Source organism: Ischnura elegans, chromosome 12, assembly GCF_921293095.1.
Source record: "Ischnura elegans chromosome 12, ioIscEleg1.1, whole genome shotgun sequence".
Lineage (NCBI taxonomy): Eukaryota > Metazoa > Arthropoda > Insecta > Odonata > Coenagrionidae > Ischnura > Ischnura elegans.
In genome coordinates this window covers 21,026,471-21,048,860 of record NC_060257.1, presented here as the reverse complement: position 1 = coordinate 21,048,860, position 22,390 = coordinate 21,026,471, and the positions used below count along the sequence as shown (strand labels likewise).

The 22,390-nt window shown below is 38.3% G+C and overlaps 1 protein-coding gene across 1 annotated transcript in view; it reads left to right on the top strand.

The window, feature by feature from the left end:
* LOC124169253 overlaps positions 1 to 10,134 on the top strand; it is a 30,423-nt gene extending 20,289 nt beyond the window's left edge. The window contains exons 5-6 of the mRNA XM_046547811.1: positions 7,290 to 7,628; positions 9,525 to 10,134. Coding sequence (XP_046403767.1) covers positions 7,290 to 7,628; positions 9,525 to 9,667 — 482 coding nt within the window. The 3' untranslated portion in view covers positions 9,668 to 10,134. The remainder of the gene's footprint in view (positions 1 to 7,289; positions 7,629 to 9,524) is intronic.
* The last annotated feature ends 12,256 nt before the right edge of the window (positions 10,135 to 22,390 follow it).

Here is a 22,390-nt window from a genome sequence, read left to right as displayed (position 1 = left end):
TACCAGTGACAGTTGGTGTACCAGCATGCCTTTAACAGTAGAACTTTATCAGAAAAAGATTGAATATGGTAAGGACGATGAGTAAGAACAAAGCAGACGTTCCTCCTGAATCTCCCCCAAGAAAAAATAGAACCTTACATCATAGGCGAGGGGCAGGGGGGGGGGCAATTGCACCCCCTCCAGAAGCAAAAATCGCAGAAGTCCTTAAGCAAAATCGGTACTGAATTGAAACGAAAGTATTCAACAAATTTCCTTTAAACCCACGAAAAATGATATGCATTAGTAGGTATAAGATATGTACTTAACTAAAAAAAAATATTTTTTCTATGAAATGATATCAGAAACTAATAATGCGCTGTTATAATTTTCTTAAAATATTTTTTTCATTCACCTTTTCCATGCTAAAAAGTCACAACTTGGCTTGCGCCCCCTTCTAGACTATGGCTTGCCCCCCCTAGTTATGACCCTGGGTATGCCCTTGTCTTACATCCTTCCCTTTTTGCTTTACTCCCGACATTTCCGCGTTGTAATACCTACGTTTCAATAAAATCCATGTAGTATTTATTTCTGCCATTATCCATGACGCAAGTATTACTGCCTCAAGTGGTAACAAAATGCTTCCTGGCTTTATATCATTTTACAATACTATCAAGGGGGAGTGGATTCAAATGATCAGCTTTGCTTAAATTATCGCTGGACGGCATGAAAATCGGCCCTGACACCATTCCTGCTATTTCGTTTTTAAAATGACCTCCTAAATCCGAATATTAACTCTGTTTTTCTCCATCACCAACCATTTTCGGAAGAGCCTCCAATTTTTACCACTTTTCGGTCATTTGGAGAAATTAAAAGGATTATTTTAGCATTTAAATTTTTTTTAGGGGTTTTGAGGGGTGCAAAATTCTGAAAAAATAATATTAATGGTAAAGATGTAGATTTGAGGGGAATTAGTCTCCGTCAATTGTGTAAAAACGCATTGAAAATGACCAATTTTGCCATTTTTTTCGCAAATTTTCACGTATTTAAAAATATTTCCAGCTTCTATTTCACATCATCCTCCCCGAAAGATAATAATACAAAGCAGCAAGAAACAGCAGTATTAATAAAAATATTTTGCTGTTTAGCATAGCAGCAATAATTAAAATATGAAGCAATAGCTCGGAAGATTCACTTAACTACTCTGGCCCTCGCAGTGCCTCTCCCGTTCAGGCTTGGACGGCAATTTTCTTGATTTCGCAGCTAAAAAAAGAAAAGTAATACTTTCTAGTTCCACGAAGAATGTAAAACTGAGATTTTATAATTCCATTGGATTAAAAAAGTATTCTTTCTCCTTAATCATGGAATTCCGCAAAGTATCAGCCTCTAAAATCAATTATGTATATTGAAATTGTCATCATCTTCCCTCGTCACCTCTAGCGATCGCAGAGTCAACTCTTTCGGTGTTCTGGACAAGGATCCTTTTTTTACAAGTAATTTAAATAGTTCAAAACAGTAAAAAATGTTTTACTCCGGCTTTTTCCAGGTGAATGTCAGTATGTGGGCTTGAGTTGTGAATATTACCGTGATTTAATATGTAATTAAATTACACGTGTGTAAAATCATCGTCATCGCTTCTGCTATGTTTGCGGTGAATTGACTAAAACATCGCAACAATAATCTCTTTCTTTAATTCTTTAAACTGCTTATAAATTTTTCTCTGGCTGCCAAATTGGCGGTCAGGGCTAGGATTAAGCTCCAAGTGTTTGCTGCACCACTTGTTACAGTAATTTGACCAAATACTTGGAGAAACTAATGTAACATATGGTACGAAGTTGCGCCTATATGGATGCCAATCTCTTACAAAAGGGCATAAAAATCTTTTCCAGTAGGACAAGAGCGCCAACACTGAAATTAATTTCTACGTAAGATGAAGGCTTGGTTTTTTTTACTGTAATTAAATGCATTGTTGATAGAAATTATGATGCCATGTGACCCAGAAAAATGGAGACTGTTTATGGATTCGTCAAAGACAAGCTTTGAAGTTGTCCTGTTGGCCAATGGGAATGAGTTACCTTCTATCCTATCTGCATACTCTGCTGATATGAAGGAGACATACCGATATATCAGTTGAATCCTTGAGAATACTAATTATCGTGATTATAATTGGTAAGTTTGCGCTAATCTGAAAGTTGTCGCTCTACTCACGGGACTGCAATCAGGCTTCACGAAATACTGCTGCTCCCTTGAATACAACAGCCGCGCCCGAGAAAACATTACATCTTACGGAAATGGCCTCTGCGAGAAAGCTTCACTCATGGTTATGAAAATGTCGCCCATGTTTCCCTGGTTCCGACAGAAAATATTCACTTGCCACCATTGCACATCAAACTAGGACAGATGAAATACTTTGTGAAAGCAATCGACAAGACAGGAGCTGAATTTCAATTTTTAACTAAAATTCCTTGTCTTAGTGAGGCTAAAACCAAGGAAGAAATTCTTTTAGGTTTTTAGAAGACTTATTTTAATTCCCACTTTCTTAGCACTCCTTCATTACTTACTCATTCGATCAATTTTATCTTCATCATTCTTCGGTGGCACCACATTTCGAATGCTTCCAATCATTGACTTCTCTGCTGCTATCAACGTCCAAGCCTCACTTCCTTAGAGAATCACACTCCATATGTAGCGTATGATGAATTGCTTCCTTACTTCTATGCTTGTATTCTCATATGTGAGAAGATTCATCTTTTTGTAGTAAGCCCTCTTCGCCAGCGCTATTCTACTGACTATTTCTTTCTTGCTTCGTCCATCGTTGATAATTCGGCTTCCCAGGTAAGAAAATCTCTTCTAGCTTTTGATTTCTTACCTTAATGTTTGTCCTAGCCTCCTCTCTTTTACTACATACTAATATCTTAGTCTTCCTTTTGTTGATTTTCAACTGATACCTGGCCATTTTCCTTTCTATATTTGTCAAAGTCTTCTTAAAATTCTTCTCTGTCTCGGCTATGATTACTATGTCGTCAGCGAATCATAGAATACTATTTTTCTCAGTCAATATTGACACCCAAACCCTTCTCCTTCCAATCACCTAAAATTATAAGGTTTTCTTCACGTCTTACCTGTTTGATTACTGCGGTGATATCTTCATAGACGCCTTAAACTTCTTCATCCTAGTAGTCCGTCGTAGGTATGTTAACATGTACCACTACGGTATCTACCGGCTTAGTCTCTAGCTTTACCATAATTATCCTTTTATTTTGGGCAAAACCTTTTTCCCTGAATTTCTATCGTATGCTCCTTATCTTTTACATAATTAACGGAAGGAGGAATATTTCTTGCAATTTTTCAAAGTAAATTAGTAAAGGCATTAGAAATAATTTATCCCCTACGAAATTAAAGCGGGCCAAATATAGGCAAAGTCGAATCCATTAGTTCGGAATCAGACACAACTTAGTCCCAAGAAGATACATTGAATGAATAACACGCCATTTGTACGTTGAAGATGTTGTTATATCATTGAAATCTAGGTCACAATAACTTTTCTTATAATTGTGGAAAATTGCAAGTGTTTGTTTCAATATGGAAAAATTCCGCTCCATAGCGTTTGAATCTTCGGATTTTATTTGTAAGTTGAATTAAGTATATGTTTTTATGTAGAGCGTTTGAAAATCATTAATCATTCTACCAAATAAAGTTGTTAAGCATGGAACGGCAACTAAATATTATCTATCGTACAGTGGTTACAGTTATTTGTGAAAGAGGATACTCCTGCGTCACATGCAAAAGGTTTTGTGCTCTCACTCATACAAAGTACTGCGTCGAAAAAGCAACTTTGTACGCAGTCACGCGCACGAGTGCATAGTTAAATACACTAGTGCATAGTTAAATAAGTATGATAATCGACATGAAAAAATCATTTGACTAACCTGGGATTCAAACCCGGATATCCCCGATGGCCGGTCAAATATGCTACCAATTATACCTCGAAGCAACCTTTTTCCTTGAATATGCAATTCTCCTTTTACTTGTGTCTAACATTCGCCTAGAAAAAAAATTACTTGGTAATGTAGCTGACCGGAAATCGGGAGGATCTGGGTTTGAATCGCGGCTTAGCGAAATGTTTTTTTCGTGGCAAATAACAGTCTTGGTATATATGTATTCTCATTCATGTTAAATAATAGTGGAGTATAAGAACTAAAATTCCCTTCAGAATTAATAAAATGGGAAACATATCAAGTAGAAGACCTAACTTCAATGCAGGGTTCCATCCCGGAAGGGTCATACAGTGTACTGAGGGGTACAGAAAAATTGATCGGGTAATGCTCCTGAGAAATTTTAGTTTCTTCCCAAAGACTACAACCGCGCTGCGGTGATGTTAGTATAATTCTAAACTGAAGAATTTTTAATGAAATTACATTTATTTGTCATAAATTTCTAGACGCATTATTATGCCGAAGAATTTCAACAGTTAAATATAATGAGTCTATCTGATCCTGTGCACTAGTATTTTATATGAAGTCTCGCATATTTATATCGCAATGTGGTCGTTTACTCTGACACGAAATCGTAATTTTAGTTAATAATTCGGTCGATGGATGGGTAAAAAAAACTAAAATTCCTGCTACACAAGTAAAATTCTTGCCTTATACTTGTAAAACTGGTTCGCAGGCAGGATCTCGAGTATCTATTTTTTGCATACAACAAGCATATTTACGTAAATAGGAGATAGTTAACGATTAAATTCGGTTATCTTGACGTCATCGCTGTATTACATCGACCAAACATCAACCCCTGCTTAGTGATACGGTGGTTCAAGTTCAAATTCTTTCTTTTGGGTGACTCACGTAATAATTAATAATAGTAATTTTAATGATAAGAATATTTTTATAAGAAAATAACTTTTCGAAGTTTTCCCCCTGGGTTGCAAGTTATCGAGAAACATATGTCGGAAATGCAAGACAAATAAACCAGCGTGATACTTTTCATATCGTGTTTTGATGACATAACGGTTACTTTTGAAAATATTTAGACACGAAATGAAGATATGCACGTTGTATTACCTACTCGGTGAAATATTTATTCTTGATTATCGTCTGCGAGAACTTAAAAGGCAATGGTGTAACCTAGAATCTAATTGATAATGTGCAGTATATTCTCTATATTCATCTTATTTTCAATGCTTGGTTACAAAAAATTAATATATTATAGTCATAGCCAATACATTATCGAGAGGTACTTACTTAAAAGCAGTTTCTCCTTCTGCAGTGTAAATAACATCTATTGTTGCAGGTTTGTAATGACTAAAATGGTTAAAATAATTTGATAGTCTATTTATTAGCTGCATCACGTTATTAGAGATATTATGAAAATACGTGTCTAAAGATATACAAACTATTATTAATGAAGCACACTTCAAAAGGATTTATATATTCACCATTATTCCTAGTACTTCTTTTCCACCTTCCCACATAAGATATGCTTCCTCTATGATTTCCTTTCACTTTCCATGCATAAGAACAGAAAACTTGAAAACTCGCGCTAGCCCCGTTTCAAACATGCCGCTCGCAACACAAGAACACAAGGCTTCGGATAATAACGAAAAGAAAACTGTTGGCCTGCTGGGTCAGACGGGCTTCTTAGGTCGAGGAAAGCATAGAGGAAAAAAAAACAGATGGAGGGGACCCAAGAGACGATGGAGGGGAGGTAGTGAGAGAGACTGCTGTGGGGTGAGAAGCTCTTTCACCGAGAGTGGGGGGTCATACAGCAGCGCCATGGAAGAAAAGATCGTAGGCGCTTGACGTTGAGAAAACACGCTCGGGAAATTGGGCTATAGCGTGGTTATTACAAAGATCACATTGATGAAACGTATCTTATTTCCAAGAAGAAGGAAGAATGTTCTCATTTCCCGAAAAAAAAATTCAAATCGCGCTTTCTACGTGGTAGAATTACATCGAGAAAACAGGCGTTTTATTGTGTTTTTCAGCGCCAATAACTAATTAACAAATGCTTTTCTAATATTTGTTTTTCGCTTGCCGAGAACAATAATCTTAGCTTAAACAATATCCAAAACAAGTTCTCTCCAGAGTGTATAATAAGCGAGCAAATGGCGAGCAACCTGAAGTCTGCAGAGCCGTTTTTCGCGGAGGTATAGAACACCCTCCAAGCGCTAACTGCTATAAGAGTATTCTGCTACCTGCTAGCAGCCTGCATCGTAGCGGCGCTCATTGCCTCGCGCCAAGGTGGCCTCACACGGCGGCAGCTGGAATCAGAATGACGTCACACGGGCTTTTCCCAGCATTCATACTTAGCCGTCGCGTTTTCACGCGATTTAAAAATAACACTTTTAATTTAATCCCGAAAAATGGATATCGTCATTTAAAAGTCTAAAAGCGTAAAATACGTACCCTAGGAGTAAGATCTTTCGATTTAGGCAGTTAAAAAAAATTGGAAACCACCCTATTGTGGTCCAATATTGTAAGACTCCATTGTTTTACTCCCATCGTCACGGAGAGATTGTTCAAAGCTAAAGTAGGTATTTTTCTCTTGGAGTGAGAACTTCTCAAAATTTCTGAATATTTCTTCAGCATACCAAGGCAAAATGAAAATGGAGAACGGGTATTTTCTGTAATTTCATCTTGGTCGACTGCTAGGTAAAATAAATTAAACATTGCCTCAATAAAAAGAGTTCTTATAAAAATGCAAAAATGGCTTGCAAAAATTAGTTCCACAGAAAAATAAACAAAATCATATTGATATTAAACTTGTATTGTTCTTAATTATGAAATTGTCAAAAGTAATTTTCAAGTGTCCTAATTATTTTACCTGTACCCTTCTTTTTTGAATTGAATGTTGTAAGTTAAAAGAATATGTACTAAAATTAACAAAATCAGACGTTTTTATGAGTATCCATTCGTTTGCTTTGCTGATAAATATATACATATGCATTTTTTGTTCTACTTTCTCTTACATTGGATAGCATTTCGTGACATCGATGTTCAATTTAAATCTTCATATTTTATGTAATAATTTTGACTCTATTATATTTATAATCATATGTGTTCCTAAGGGACAAACTTGTTCCGGAATAATAAATTTCATTTTCTATTATATACTATTCTATTTCTTTTTCACAGGCGCTGTCCTCTTTTTCTTTGGTATCTGGTCACCCTAGGTGTCCCTTGTCAGTAATTTTTGGATAACTGCGCCAATGTCTGGGGTGTTATTTGGCCTCAAAATCCCTTTATAGCTATGTCCTTCATTATAATCCGGTTACATACATTTGATGTCTGGACTCTGTCATTTTTTAACAGCTCCTCAAGGGTGCCTGCAGTACTATCCAGAACGAACTGGACAATTTGAAAGCTTCAACTACAACGGCGGCAAAGGCCACTATCAAGGATATCTGAATTACGCCATCTGTTTCAAGAGATACGATGGAGTCTGCAGTATCCAGTACACGTCCACGGGATTCCAATTAGCCACTGACAATATCCAATATCCATATGGAACTTCTGGATGCAACGTTGCCACTGACTCTGAATATCTCGGCTCACAGGATTACTTGCTCATACCAGACGCTCGAGTTGACTCTACCGGAATCATGGAATCACTTTTCTGTAGCTATTACCTCAGGAATAAAACGACCAGAAGTGAGTAACATCTCTCTTCGTTCAAATAGAAGCGATGAGCCAGTCATGCTGGGGCCATGCCCGGGTCACATGACAGCGAGGTCATTCTCTCGGAGGTCTCAATTATTCCTGCCGTCCACAATTCTAATACATCCCCCTTTCCGGGCAGTGACCTGACAGTGTTAAGCAATTGGTTTCCGACTGACTGCTAAGCGCATCAGATTCGTCGTCATCGATCTCCTTTTCCGTATACTTCGTAAATGCGGATTCTTTGTTCTCCGGCTCTGACATAGCGACATAAAAAAAACACCTCAATGGTCAAATATCCCTTTAGAAAACCACCATTGGGCCTCGCCAAACCGCGGCCGAGCTATCAGTGAGTAGACTAATGAGAAGATATCTTCGAAGGGATGAACCTTTCCCAACTTTCGCATTCGCGGTGCTGGTATTTTGAAAGAGAACTAAATTTAGAAGCATCACGTGTTCATAGGCGACTCGAAATTCTTTCAAATAACATGAATAATTTATGCTCATAACTTAAATAAAAATAGCCGCCGACACACATACAAAGTTAAACAAAAATTACCCTCTTAATAACTAATGATGGATGAATGGATTGATGAATTATGCAACATAAATGTGTAGTAAAAGAAAATACTGAAGGAGATCCTTCCGACCAAATAAAGAAATGAATTCTATAATAACCCTTTATAAACAATATTTACAAGCTACTTCTCGTTTAAGGTAACTGTCTTTCGTTGGACAATCGACGGGAGATTATTAATACAATAGGGAGTTTAGACTCCGCTCCAAACAATGTGGCATGGGAGAGCTTTCTACGCCGAAGGCAGTTTATTCCGTTAGGACTAATTTGACCGGTGATTTATAGCATTGAGAACTTCAATCACATCGTCCTGTTCGACACCAGGTGACGATTTTCATCATCAACTGAGAGTCAAAAATCACTACACCTTTCGATGGAGACAATTGGACGAATTTAGCGTGTGGGAGAGATGACTGTGGACAGCACTCAATATCTATTGAGTTGATGAAGGGAGTGAGAACGTGCCCGTGATACTTAATTCATTGAATGAGCAGCGATTCTGGAGAGGTACGTTGTCGCTTCCACGCATGGGTCGCACTGTAGGTCGACACCCGGCAGGGATACTCGTTTCTCCTGGTTACGTTGATGGACGCCGCACGACGCGTGGCCAAACCGAATGCTCTTGAACCACGCTCCAACTTTCCCTGAGTTCCGAAGGTCTGTCACCGACCTCTCTCTCTCTCTCTCCACCAATATGCCTTCACGGATAATCTGCAGCCAATGCCTTCCACACACGAAAAGCCTAATGCTAAATTCTCAATGCGTAATCCGAATGCCCACATGCCTCCTCGTCCCTGGTATTTATTTTTTTTCGGCGATCCCCAACGCCGCCTTTTTATGACAATAACCACAAAAAACTGAACAACAGAATATAATATCGGTAAATTCAAGCATGGCGTGAGCCGTTTCTCCTACAGTGCACGCGTAAAACGTAAGGGGAGAACATAGAATAAATAAACGGACATAACGCCGGCATGTCACAAAATATATATCAAATTATGTACATAATTTGAGGCAAAAAAATGATAAAAGTGTTATTTGACATTTATATTTTTTGCTAATCAGTGCATTGTGATATCACCTCGCGAGTGTCCTTCCAAAGTTTTGTTTATGTATACATTACTAGTATTTAAAACATAGAGAGACAGAAAAAGGGACACTCACAAAATTTTCCCAACGTTTCAGCGGGATAACAAGCTATTCCGAATGAAATTATCTGAATACATACATAATATTTATACTCATATGCCAACGGTAAAATGTCAATGTAAATTTCGTATTAAATATTAAAATGGTTGTTATTTTAATTTCAGCGTCTGCTCCTGGACCAATGTACGTGATCTTCCACACCGATGGTTTGGCTGATGAAACCGTGCTTGAGCCAGAAATAGTATTCCAAATGCGATACAGCGAAAGTGGAACAGGGTGCTACAGGACAAATTGGATAAACGGATAATTCAAGCCACGATGATAATTTTATATATATTTATTTAAGACAAAACTTCTAATTTATGATTCATTGAGCTCTTGTTATTTTAGGGATGTTAGTAGGAAACCTTTAAAGTATAAAAAAACGAATCACGTTACTCAGCCAATTTGAATCCCGAAAAACATTGACTTAATTAATGGAATAGTTTTTTGATAAATTTTATGAGCTTAAGCATTACTGCAAATTATTTGAAAATCTACAGAGTTTTTTCATTTTATGCATTGTTGCCAATGAAATTGAATCATTGCACTGTCATATATTGGAGATGAATATGGATAATAAATATTTGAGCGCAATTTTTACACCAATGGTGAAATTTCATTTTTCAGATGATTGATTTGTAAATTTCGTGATTCTGAACAATAACAAATGTTACACATGCCAATTTGTGCTGTACTTAAATGTATCTTTCAATAAAATAAAACTGGGTTCACCCGTAAAATTTAACTGCTATCGCAGTCGATTGTTAAGCTTGACTCGTTTTAAGGACGGCGACAGCGAAGAGAGCACAAATCTATAGTGGTCTTGATTAGATATTTTAACGACGTGAAGCTGGTCAACTTTAAACGCACCATCGGTCCATGGATCGTTCTGACCCTAAATTTATCTTCCGGGTTTGAATCCAATTCATTTAGTTTCTAAATTTTGCTCCCGGTAACGAAACCATTGAAATTTTACTGGTTTTGACTCCCGTTTAGTTTCGATTGCCTTTCCTGTGCATGAATCGTAATAGGCAATTATTTATTTGACTAATAATGTCAGGAATATAAGCACATTGTTTTTTAATTCTGTTTATTATTAATCAAGGATATTATGACAATAATTCATTTCATTTTTTCACAAAAGAGAGGAGAGAAAATATTCTTTCTGCAAAACTGCCACTTTCTGTTTTAGTTTTCCAAATATGTCGTCACGAAGTGCATTGATACCCTCGGGAGACCCCTGTATCCATATTAGTAGGGTAATGTCTTCCTTATTCCAAAGCCATACCAAAGTTTTTTCAACAGTATACGTTGTATGAGAGTATAAGGGTTGCCCCCAAAATTTGTCCCTGGCATAGCATAAGTTTATTGTTAGAGATTTCGAGTTATAGTTTTTACCAAATTTCAACATACATTATTAGTATGAATGTCTTAGTTAAATCCCAATTCCTCATTTATTGCTCGTCTGTGTACGGTTACCAGTGAGCTTCCTGGGGTAATTTAAACTGATTATACGCACATGAAATACAATGCCATCTTATAATAAAAAAAAAATTAAAATAGAAGTTCGGTAATGTTTGGTTTTGCTGGCGGTCATGCAAGGTTGGGGAGGGGGGTGCCTCCCATATGCATCCGCCACTGAGATTACATACGGAAACAGCATACAAAAGGTACACGTATACCTATCAGATACTGTTTCCATATGTAGCATATGCGTATACAGTATAGGAAAGGTATCTATACACCTTTCGTATATTGTATACGTATATGCTCCAGAGTACTGTTTTTATACTTATAATATATCAACCGATAATCCCTTAATTGCCGTAGTACACTCTTTCCCCCCATTTGGACACTACCTCCCCTCTATTTCCCCTTTCCTCAGCTATCTTTCACCCTTTACCTACAGTCTTTTACCTAACTCCGAGAAAGGTGGTAATGCCACCGAAAATTCAGTTCTTAATGTGAGTTTTTTATCTTTATTTTGTGTGTTCTGTGTGATAAAGCACATCCTAGGTTTTTTTATGTTATTTACCTTGCCGATGAACATTTCAAAGTGTCTATAATCTAAAATATGTATACGGATTCTCAAGTCAACAGTATTCACCTGGTATACTTTCTGTATACGCATTAGGTTGCCTTACTTACGGCATGTGTACACGGTTACCAGTGTGCTGCTTGGGATTCTTTTAACTGATTATACGCAAATGAATTACAATGCAATCTTATGATATAAACTAGTTAAAATTGTAGTTCTGCAATAGTTTTATTATGTGGGTGGCCATTCATGGGAGGGGGTGGCGCCTCCCATATGCATCCGGCACTGAGATTATCTATGGAAACAGTGTACGAAAGGTATACATATATACTTCATATACTTTTTCCTTTTGTAGCTCGTGCTTATACAGTATACGAAATGTATCTCTATACCTTTCGTATACTGTATAAGTATACGCTTCATGATACTTTTTATGTGTACTTAGAATCTAAAACATGTATACAGATTCTAAAGGAAAAAAGTATAAACCTGGTAAAATACGGTATATGTTTACGGGCAAGTCACCAATAAGCATTTGCCTCTGAGATTATATATGGAAAGAGCATGCGAAAGGTATACCTTTACCTTTCAGATACTGTCTTCTATTAGCGCTTGGGGTAACTGACTGACTGATGGGTACAAATTCCCGACCACTTCTAGATGTGCTGGATAGCTGAAATTTGGCACGCGTGCGGGAAACCCGAAATGATTCGGAGGAAAAATCCGATAACCGGAAGTTTCCGCCACGTGTCATCGCTAGGACGACAAAATGGCCGAAATCGGGCTTTTTTCGGGGACAGTCTTCCGGTTTTTAATTTACTTCGCGCGAATCGTACGTGATACACAGGTATTTGTTGTACATTTAGAAAGCCAATAAATGCTGCCACGTACCTATGTATTTTTTAAAGTTATATTTTAAGTCTAACGCCGCAAAAATGGCGTCCAAAAATGATTTTTCCGAAACATCTTCATACTTTCCGCTGCCATCAATCTAATTTTGAGTGTTGCACAACGAAAATGATTATTATATATACTTACATCATTAGTCATTTAACCTAGGCAACAATTTCTTTTTGTCACCATTGGTTGCCGAGAAAAAAATTAAATAATGCCGAGAATCGCCAAAAAGTACAATTTCCAAATGATTAACACAAGATTTCGTCCAGTATAACACGACCGATTTCGTTTAGACTTAGTATTTACAGAATAGTATGCATTTTGTTTTAGAAAATTTAAACATTTTTACAATTTTGCCATCGATGAACCAGCAAAAAATTAAAAATGGCGGACACTTCCCATTTTTTCCCGGGAGTCCGTTTACTATATATCTTTATACAGGCGATACATTTCCGTCAAACAGACCCTTGTTGTATATTATGAAAGCCAATAAATGTCGCCACCTACTTATGTAATTTTTGAAGTTAATTTCCATGTTAAACGCTTTCAAAATGGCGTCCAAAAATTAATTTCTCGGAAAATATTCCGTAATTTCCACTACCGTCGGACTAATTTTGTGAGTTGGACAACGAAAATGATTTTCTATATATGTTAATAACATCATCTACGAAATATAGGTAACAATTTTCTTTCGTCATCCTTGGTTACTCAGAAAAAAATTAAAATATTCCGAAAATCACCGAAAATTACGATTTCCACAAGATTAACATAGGATTTTGTCAATTTTTACCTCACCGTTTTCTTTCAAACTTTGTAGTTACATGCAGCTATACATTATATTTCAGAAAACATAAATATTTAATAAATGATTTAATCAATATAACCGCGAAAAAATAAAAATTGCGGGCACTACTAATTATTTCCAGGGAGAGATTTACTTTTTATTGTATTACTCTCGAAATATGGATGTCATAGGGGCATTTTCTCTTAGATATGATAGTATATGGATGTGACCATATAACATCGTCATCTTTAAACCCCCCGAAACCCCCTAAAGAATTAAAATTTGCATATAAGTAGCCTTTTCGGGTACTTTCGTCACAATGCCGCCGCTTTTCCAAGCCTTACCACTCATCGCTACGGAATTGATGTAGACGATTGATAACCCCTGGCAGTACAAACCAGTAAACCCCCGGTAAACCCACATACCTCCCCCCCAAAAAATAAAATTTTGCATTTAAGTCTACTTTTTGGGTACTTTTCGTGACTAATTCACCGCTGGTTCTTACCCCAACGTCTCATCCCTACGGCAATTATGTGAACGGATGGTGACCGCCAGGAGTACACACATATATACCCCCGGTATCCCCCTGAAATCCACCCCAAATGTAAAATGTGTCATTTAGTCTCCTATTTGGGAACTTCTCGCAAACATTACGCCGCACTACCCGTCCCCTCTGAGCTCTAGATCCGGAATAAATGGTGAGGGCAAACCACCGTAAACCATACGGGAAAAAATACCAGAAAACCCCCGATCACCTCCTGGAACATCGCCAAAAAAAAATAAAAAAAATTTAAAGTCGCCTTTCCGAATAGTTTTCGTCACAATTTCACCGGTTCCCCTACCACTTATTAAAACCCCCGATAACCCCGGGAAACCTCCCAAAATATTTCTAATAAATCGCCTCTCCAGGTAAAAGAATCGTCAGACCACTGTTCCGGACCCCTAGGACTTATCGGCAGGGAATTTATGAGAACGATTTGTGACCACTGGTTTAACACAACTATAAAACCCCCGGTATTCCGTTGGAACGCCCCGCAAAAAATGAAAAACATGCCGCTAAGTCTTCTTTTATGGGTACTTGTCGCCACTATTACTCCGCATTGCACTACCCTTCACAATCATCGCTACGTGATCGCTGTGGACGATTAGTGACCGCATGCATAACACATTAAAACCCCCGAGTCCCCCTGGGCACCCCTCTCGGTGGAGAAGAGCATTAATGAGGACTAAGTGGAGCAGCCGCGGGGGGGGGGGGGGCTCCTCAACCCCAAGGCGGCGAAGCCGCCCCACAACGAGGAACGGCGAAGCCGTTCCGAGGAGTAACTGGCGTAGGCGAGGGGGAGCTTCAGTAACCCTCGGGCGGCGAAGCCGCCTCGATGTTCAAGCGGCGCTGCCGCTGTAGACTCCCCCCATCTCAACTCACACTCAACCCCTGGGCGGCGAAGACGCCCTTCAGCGAGGAACGGCGAAGCCGTTTCGAGGAATGAGAGGGGCGCCTCCCTACCCCCTGGCCCGCGAAGCTGGCCCCTAGCTGAGGTGAGATTATTCGAAATTTAAAAGTCTTCGAGCGACCACAAATGTAGACGGCGAAGCCGGAACCGGGGTTCTTAAGGGGCGGAGCCCCTTAACGAGCGCGCGGAGCGTGCGAGCTTTCATATGTAGCACATACGTATACAAAATACGAAATTTATCTATATACCTTTCGTATACTCTATAAGTATACGCTTCGGGATATTGTTTATGTATAAGTACTTAAAATCTAAAACATTTATACAGATTCTCAAGGAAATAGTATAAACCTGGTATACTTACGGTATATGTATACAGTTACCAGTGTAGTGTCTGGGGTTATTTAAACTGATGATACGCACATGAAATGCAATGCTTCGTATGATATGAAAAAGTTAAAATTGTAGTTCTGCAATGTATGGTTATGCGGGCGGCGATGCAAGGGTGAGGTGGGACGCACGTCTCATATGCATCTGCCGCTGAGATTACGTATGGAAAATGTATACGGAAGGTGTTTCCATATGTAACACATACGTATACAGTATATGAAAGGTATCTATATAACTCTCGTTTACTGTATACGTATACGCTCCAGAATACTGTTTATGCATACTTAGAATTTGAAACATGTATGCAGATTCTCAAGGAAACACCCCAGTTATACTTACGGTTTATTTACGGTTACCAGTGTGCCGTTTGGGGTTATTTTAACTGATTATACGCACATGAAATACAATTCCTGTTAATGATATAAAAAAGTTAAAATTATGGTTCTGCAATGTTTGGTTATGCGGGCGGCTATGCAAGGGTGGGGGGACGCCTTCTTTATGCATCCGCTACTGATACCTTTCCATATATGCCATACATTGTTTCCATATGTAACACATACGTATACAGTATATGAGAGGTATCTATATACCTTTCGTAAACTGTAAACGTATATGCTGTTTATACATACTTAGAATCTAAAAAATGTACACAGTTCTCAAGGAAACAGTTGACACCTGGTATACTTACGGTATATGTATACGTTTACCAGTGTTCTGTCTGGTGTTGTTTAAACTGATTATACGCACATGAAATGCAATGCCATCTTATTATTATAAAAGTTAAAATTATAGTTCTGCAATGTTTGGTTATGCGGGCGGCCATTCATGGGTTGGGGCGGGGGTGGGGGGGCGCCTTTAGATACTATTTGGAATAACAATTTGGAATATCAAGTATATTACAATTTAGATATGTATGTAAAGTAAATGTTAAAACCTGTCATGGCTGTTAAAAATAGGACATTTATTGTAAATAACTTTGTCAAAATATCCACCGCGCAATAAAGACATATTTTTGTTATATTAAACTTACCTTGGTTTCCGATGGATATCATCTGCTGCTTGGGATATATCATGAAAACAAGGTGAGAACAGTAGCCTGGCAGATCTAATCCAATGTTCCTTTAACCACGTTTACTCGTCCAAGGACTGCGGTATGGTAGTGGCGCGGTGTAAACAAACAGTATGCTTACTTCCAAAAAGTCTATGGGAAATTAGTCACTACCAACGAGGTTGTAAATATCTGGAGGGGGCACCACTGGTTTCGAGCGTGGAGGGAAGTGTGGCCGGAATAGGGGTGCTTGGGTAGGACAAGCCACGCCCACTTTGACCAAAAATGGACAATCACATAAGGTTCAATGCTTACTAATTGGTTGAATTTTGTGGTCATAACTCGTTAATACATTAGAACAACCTATGGAACGCCCAATGTAAACCTTTTTTTCTTACTTCATTGGCAGGCTTCGCGAACTTATGACTCAAACATCTTTTCCCAGGAAAAATTGATATCAATCCCCACGTTTACGTTCTACAACTGGCTCAACTGAAAATAAAATTTTACGAGAGTAAACTAATCATTTACCTGCCCTTATATTGGTATTAAATTTTATTACAGCCCACGGAAATCTATCAATTACTCTAATAAAGTATATTTTCAAGGATATCCCCACCAGTAAAGTGACGAACAGGCACAGAGTTTATACATTAACAGAAGCATAGGCGGATCTAGGGGGGGACAAGGGGGCCAGTACCCCCCAGACCCATAAAAATATGCAAGATTTTTAATGCGGTCCCATAATCATTGCGTTCATTTTGTATTACGAGGTATCCTTGTGCCCCCACCGGAACAAAATCCTGGATGCGGCCTTTCTTGTGCCCCCCCCCCCTCAGGAAGAAATCCTGGATCCGCCCCTGAATAGAAGTATCGCGAATGATGGGAAAAATCCGATGAAAATCACCGACGAAATACTAATGAATTATGTTAGCATTTTTCGCGTGATGTAGTTCATTTTCAGAACAAAACTTAGTCATCTCAAAATATTTGTCGAAGACTAAGTAAGTCTAAACATTGTCGAACCAAGATTGCGGAACATTGACCACGCTAAAACTCGGAAATATAGCCTCCATATATTTACAATCTCATTGGTCACTACAGCAGCTACCCAGCGAGCCTAAACCAGAATGGTAATCACAATCAAGGATACCAAATGTATAATATTAGACGGCGCACGTTGGCAGCATTGTTGGGCGGGAAATGTAAGATGAGACTCCCGTCGGAATTTTGATATTCCCAGCTCTAATGAAAAGAAAGACATTCCGAGAACCAAGCATCAAATGCTGTACCTATTTTGATTGTTGAATGTTATTCAGGGAAGTAAGGCAATCCACAAGTGACTGGCCCCTTAATTGTTTCAGAAATGCAACTTACTATTTATTACCTTTCCACACTGGAGCACAACTGAAAAGAAGACAGGGATGTAAAAGGAAAATGGAAGGAGTTTTTTTTTCTCATTCATATGTTCTTTTATTTTAGGAAAATAATACAAAGAAATTTGCAAAAGGCCCGAGATGCGGCCTCAATAGAATTATGATCAACAGTTTATGAGAATAACATTGATAAAACACACAACTCATAAAATGTGGCGGAAAGATGGCTGTAAATGGCACTAACTCGTTTTGTATCAGTGAAAGGGCATTCAAAAGTACACATTCATCCAAGCTCTTAACTTCTTACAAGATAGATCCACAGTCATACATTGGAAACAAAGCATGGCATGCCAGCAATCAAGCCAACATTAACGGAAGGTCATGTAAAGACAGACATGCACGCAACTCTTGACGGAATGAAACACAGGATATCGGAATGGGAACAGGAACATAAGAGGACATACAAATGATCTACTTACTTGACAAAAGAATATCGATGGCTAAGTTCTAACAACACGTATCTTAAAATTTGGCCGGTTAGACACAGGTATCTTAAACAAAGTTTAATAACATTATAACATCAAATTCAAGACTGCGCATTGGAAGTCCTTTCTCCCTTGCCGTCTCCTCTCCGCTGCCATCCTTGATGGACCGCGAGGGCGTAACACCTAGTACCAAGAGCCTCGGTATAGTTGCCATGAGAACTAAAAAACATGGATAGCGCAGTGGCCCGGAAAGCCGAAGGTCCGTGGTTCGATTCCCGGTCCAGGGGAATTTTTCTCATGGAAATTTCTTGAAAATGTTTGCACTTATAAAAAGTTATACTTAAGGAAATAACAAGCTGCCTCGCCACATTTAAAGTTTTCAAATATTGACAGCGTAGAAGTGCGGAATCATAGGGCATATAGTTTACTAAGGGTGGTTAATGTAAAAAACAAAGCGTAATTAACCTCCTTGTTTTACTTATTTATTGCTGATAATATCACAAATAGCCCTACAACGCACACAAAATTTCAATTTACATTTCACGAGCTGTCTTTATGATACTTATAATCAGTACATTCCGAATCAACTGATTCCAAGAAAAACTTAGCTCATAATTAATTTATAACACTATAACGTAACTCTAATAAAGGATGATAATCAGTTTTCCAGTCACTCTGCACACAATAAAAGAATTTGCACTCTTTGAAGTTCGAAAGGGTTCTTCACATCTCACTTCCCACTCGTCACTTACGATTTAGAATCAGTTCAAGTTATTTTACATTACAATTACGTAGACAATGAAATGAATAGGCTGAAACAAATTGCTAAACCAGTTATTGTAACATCAACAAACTTCCAATCTCACAATCACTCGTACCGTAACCAAAACAAACACAACAGCGCACCGAAATGCGTGAAATGTAATCACTGATGATAGCTCACGATGAAGTGACCAGAAAAATAATAAAATCTAACAGAACTTGTGAGCGTACAAACGAATGAAAATTAATGCGCGTTCGCTGTATTCCTAAAGAACAACTACTTCAAATATGAAACATATCCCCTTCGTAACAGTTAGATGCCTTTGATGGAAATATATACGATTGATTAAACCAGTATGAAAGTAATAAATAATTTTACCGAAGCCCATAAAATCACAAATCACTTCACTTTGTCGCTTCACTCTTCATTTCATCGTCTAAATGCAATAAATTCACTCAGGGGCGCACTGAATGCACAAATTGTGTTCACTTTCACTAAAGGCACACGTTCACTGCAGGTCGTAGCTTCCTCGCAGCTACACAAAACTTTCTATTTCTGTTAACAATTACACTACATAAGTTTGCCTTACTTGAAGTTCTGCCTTACTTGAAGAATGGATTCTCGTATTCCATTTTGGCTCAAATGCGTAAAAAAATCTATAACAGTATACAAATAAAACCGGAGTTCGATCATCCACAACGGTCCGCCATATTTAGTAGCTCTCTTAGACAAGGCTGGAGGTCGACTAAGAGCCGGCTACTAAGATAGTAGCATACTAAGCTTATTAGCCCTTATTAACGATCTATGAATACCATTGTGCTAGTATGCTACTACTTAGAACGCTACTTAGGCGTTAGTAGCTTAGTAAGGAAACTATGAATACGACCGTATGATTTTAGTTAACGTTGACTTAAGGGGAACACGTTATTCAAGAGATGTACTCACCTATCAATCCCTAACACACACTTTGATAGGAGTTAAGAAAGAAAGGCAGTGATATTTTTTAAAAGAAAATTTCAGAAGTTTACATTGTAGCATCTGTCATTCTCCTCCCTTTATTTCCTTATGTGTACCTCTATAAGGCCTCTATTATCCGAGGCAACCAGACACGCCACCGAGCCTTCCACCGATGGAACTTGTCAGTCGGGGATGGGGTTGGTGTGGTGGCTAGAGTGTTGGCTTCCCACCCTGTGGGCTCGGGTTCAAATCCCCGCAGCGGCAGAGAATTTTCAGAGACTGCCCGATCCCTGCTTGAATGTTGTGTGGAGGACATTTCAAGCGCAACACTTCGTCCGTCGGATGGGGCGTTAAGCCTTGGTCCCCTTGGCGCCTTTCGTTAAGAGCAGGCTAATGCCGACGCCGGGTTTCTCTCCACCCTTCCTTAACTACCCTTCGCTCATGGCGCAAATAACCTCAGCACACAGATGACGGCTCGTGCCTATAGAGTTTGTTTGTCAACTTTGGAAGCACATTTCCCTACGTTTAGTGCACGATTTATGTCCATTTTCCTTAGAAGAATATGGAATGCACTCAAAGAAAGAAGTCTTTCATTATACCTCTTGCAGTGCCCCGCGATTCTATAATAAGAATGATTCTCATCAATGTTTATTTATTTTATTTTCCAGTGACTATTTTCTATTACTCTAATAACGATCATCCAAATATGAAAATGAATTTGGCCATATTGTACCCACCCGCTTGCCGCGTCGCCGCACTCTCCGCCGGCGGGCGGCGGCCAGAACACGAGTTGACGGCATGCTCGAAAGAACGATGTAACATTCGGGGTTGCAAATTGGTGCAAGGTTTTACTTTAGATTCACAGTAAAGAATCTTCAAGGAACAACATGATATAAGTTACTCAGTGTAAGTCGATGATAATATCTACTTTTTCTCTACGTTTATGTAAAAAAATGGGCTGAAAACAGGCTCCGCCATTTTGTTATAAATATATGATAATTGATGAAACAAAATCTTTAAAAACCCTTCAAATAGAAGAAAAAGATTTGCCATTAAGATGGTATAACAGTTTTTTCAATAAAACTATTCATAAAATCACTGCACGAGGTTAAAGTTGGCAATTTTCAGAAAAAATCGAGGGTGGTCGTTTTTCGCTAAATTTGTTCAACTTTGACCTCAAATATATTGTTAACGTGAAAACACAGGAAAAAAAGCAATCTGGCAAGTAATGCACAATTTAGTTGAGAATATATATGCGAAGTTTCAACTTCCTAGCTCAAAAAAACCGTTTTTAAGGTTTTGGCCAGCTTTTTTCGTTTCTAGCCCACTGTGCGTCGGCGCTCTTCCATAACCTTACCCGCGCGGTATCGTGAGTGTGTAAAATCTTACATATCGAGATTCGAGTTATCAGGGCTTTAATTTTGATCAAAACTCACTACTTACAAGAATTTCCGGGGCAAGAACCCCGGTTTGGGTCCCCCAATATTTTTTTAAAGTCGGCATCCCTGCCATCATGCCCCGTAATGTGGCCGACTTAGTTGTCCCGTCTTCTCCTTAAGGCTTTAAGGAAGCTTCACTTTTCTCCCACTCTTCTTAGGATTCCCTCGTTACTTACACGGTTGTTCCATTTTATCTTCACCATTCTTCGGTAGCACCACTTTTCCACTCTTGACTTCTCTGCTGCTGTCAACGTCCAAGCCTCGCTTCCATAGAGAAACATACTCCATATGTAGCATCCGATGAATTGGGTGCCTTACTTCTATGCTTGTATTCTCAATAAGTTCAACAGATTCAGGCTTCAATTGGTGAAAGTTAGGCATATTTATATAAATAAAAGATCGTAGCACATACGTAGACAAGATAGACTTGTACCAGATGATGGCTAAGTTAGCCGAAACACGTTGTACGCAGTAAAAAATCTCGCGGAAAAGTGGTACGATCTTTTATTTGTATAAAAAACTTGTATTCTCATCTGCAAGAAGATTCATCTTTTTGAATAAAGCCCTCTTCGTGCAACTGAAGCTCGAGAATCCAGGAAAATGAAACGCCAACTACCGGCCTAATTCGGAAGTAGAACTCTGAAGAGACCATGGAAACCATAAACAGAAATGGTAGTGATTTTTCTTCTCCATAGGAATATCGTTCCTTTCTGTAGAGCCTTTATATGAGTGGGGACTTAAACTGGGCAAATGCATGTCGGTACATGTATTAGGGGAGACTGGGGCACAGTGGGACAGTTTTAGTATTTCATTTTTATTTCCCACAGAATTATTGGAAAATGGAAAATTTTGGTACCATTGCTTGGAGAGTATATTCTAAAACGTATAAAAAAATCCGCAAGTAATACAATTGACTTAACATAGTTGAAATACTTAAGCTTCTTCTTTGTTGAAAAGTGTGGGACAGTGCACGGGGCAGAGTGGGACAGGCTTGCATTTGTCAATAAAATATAAAGTTTACATTAATAAAGGGTACAAATTAATTAATTATTATTAATATGTCAAATAGACATACAAGCAAACGTATCAATCAAGAAAGTTTTATTCAAGATACATGTGCTGATAGAAAATACGAAGTCTTGTCATTATAAACTTTAAGTCACAATTTTTTGTCTTCAAAATTAAATTATTTAATGACTTAAGTTCTGTCAATTGTCCTCTGTGATAAATTTAGTGACTTTATTCTAAAATTGTAGCCATTTCTTCCATTTTCAATCCTTTTTTGTAGTCCTTTGTGAAAATCTTAAATTTTCTTGACATTTTTAACGCTCATTTTTCAACATTTTCTTATGAGGAAGCTGTT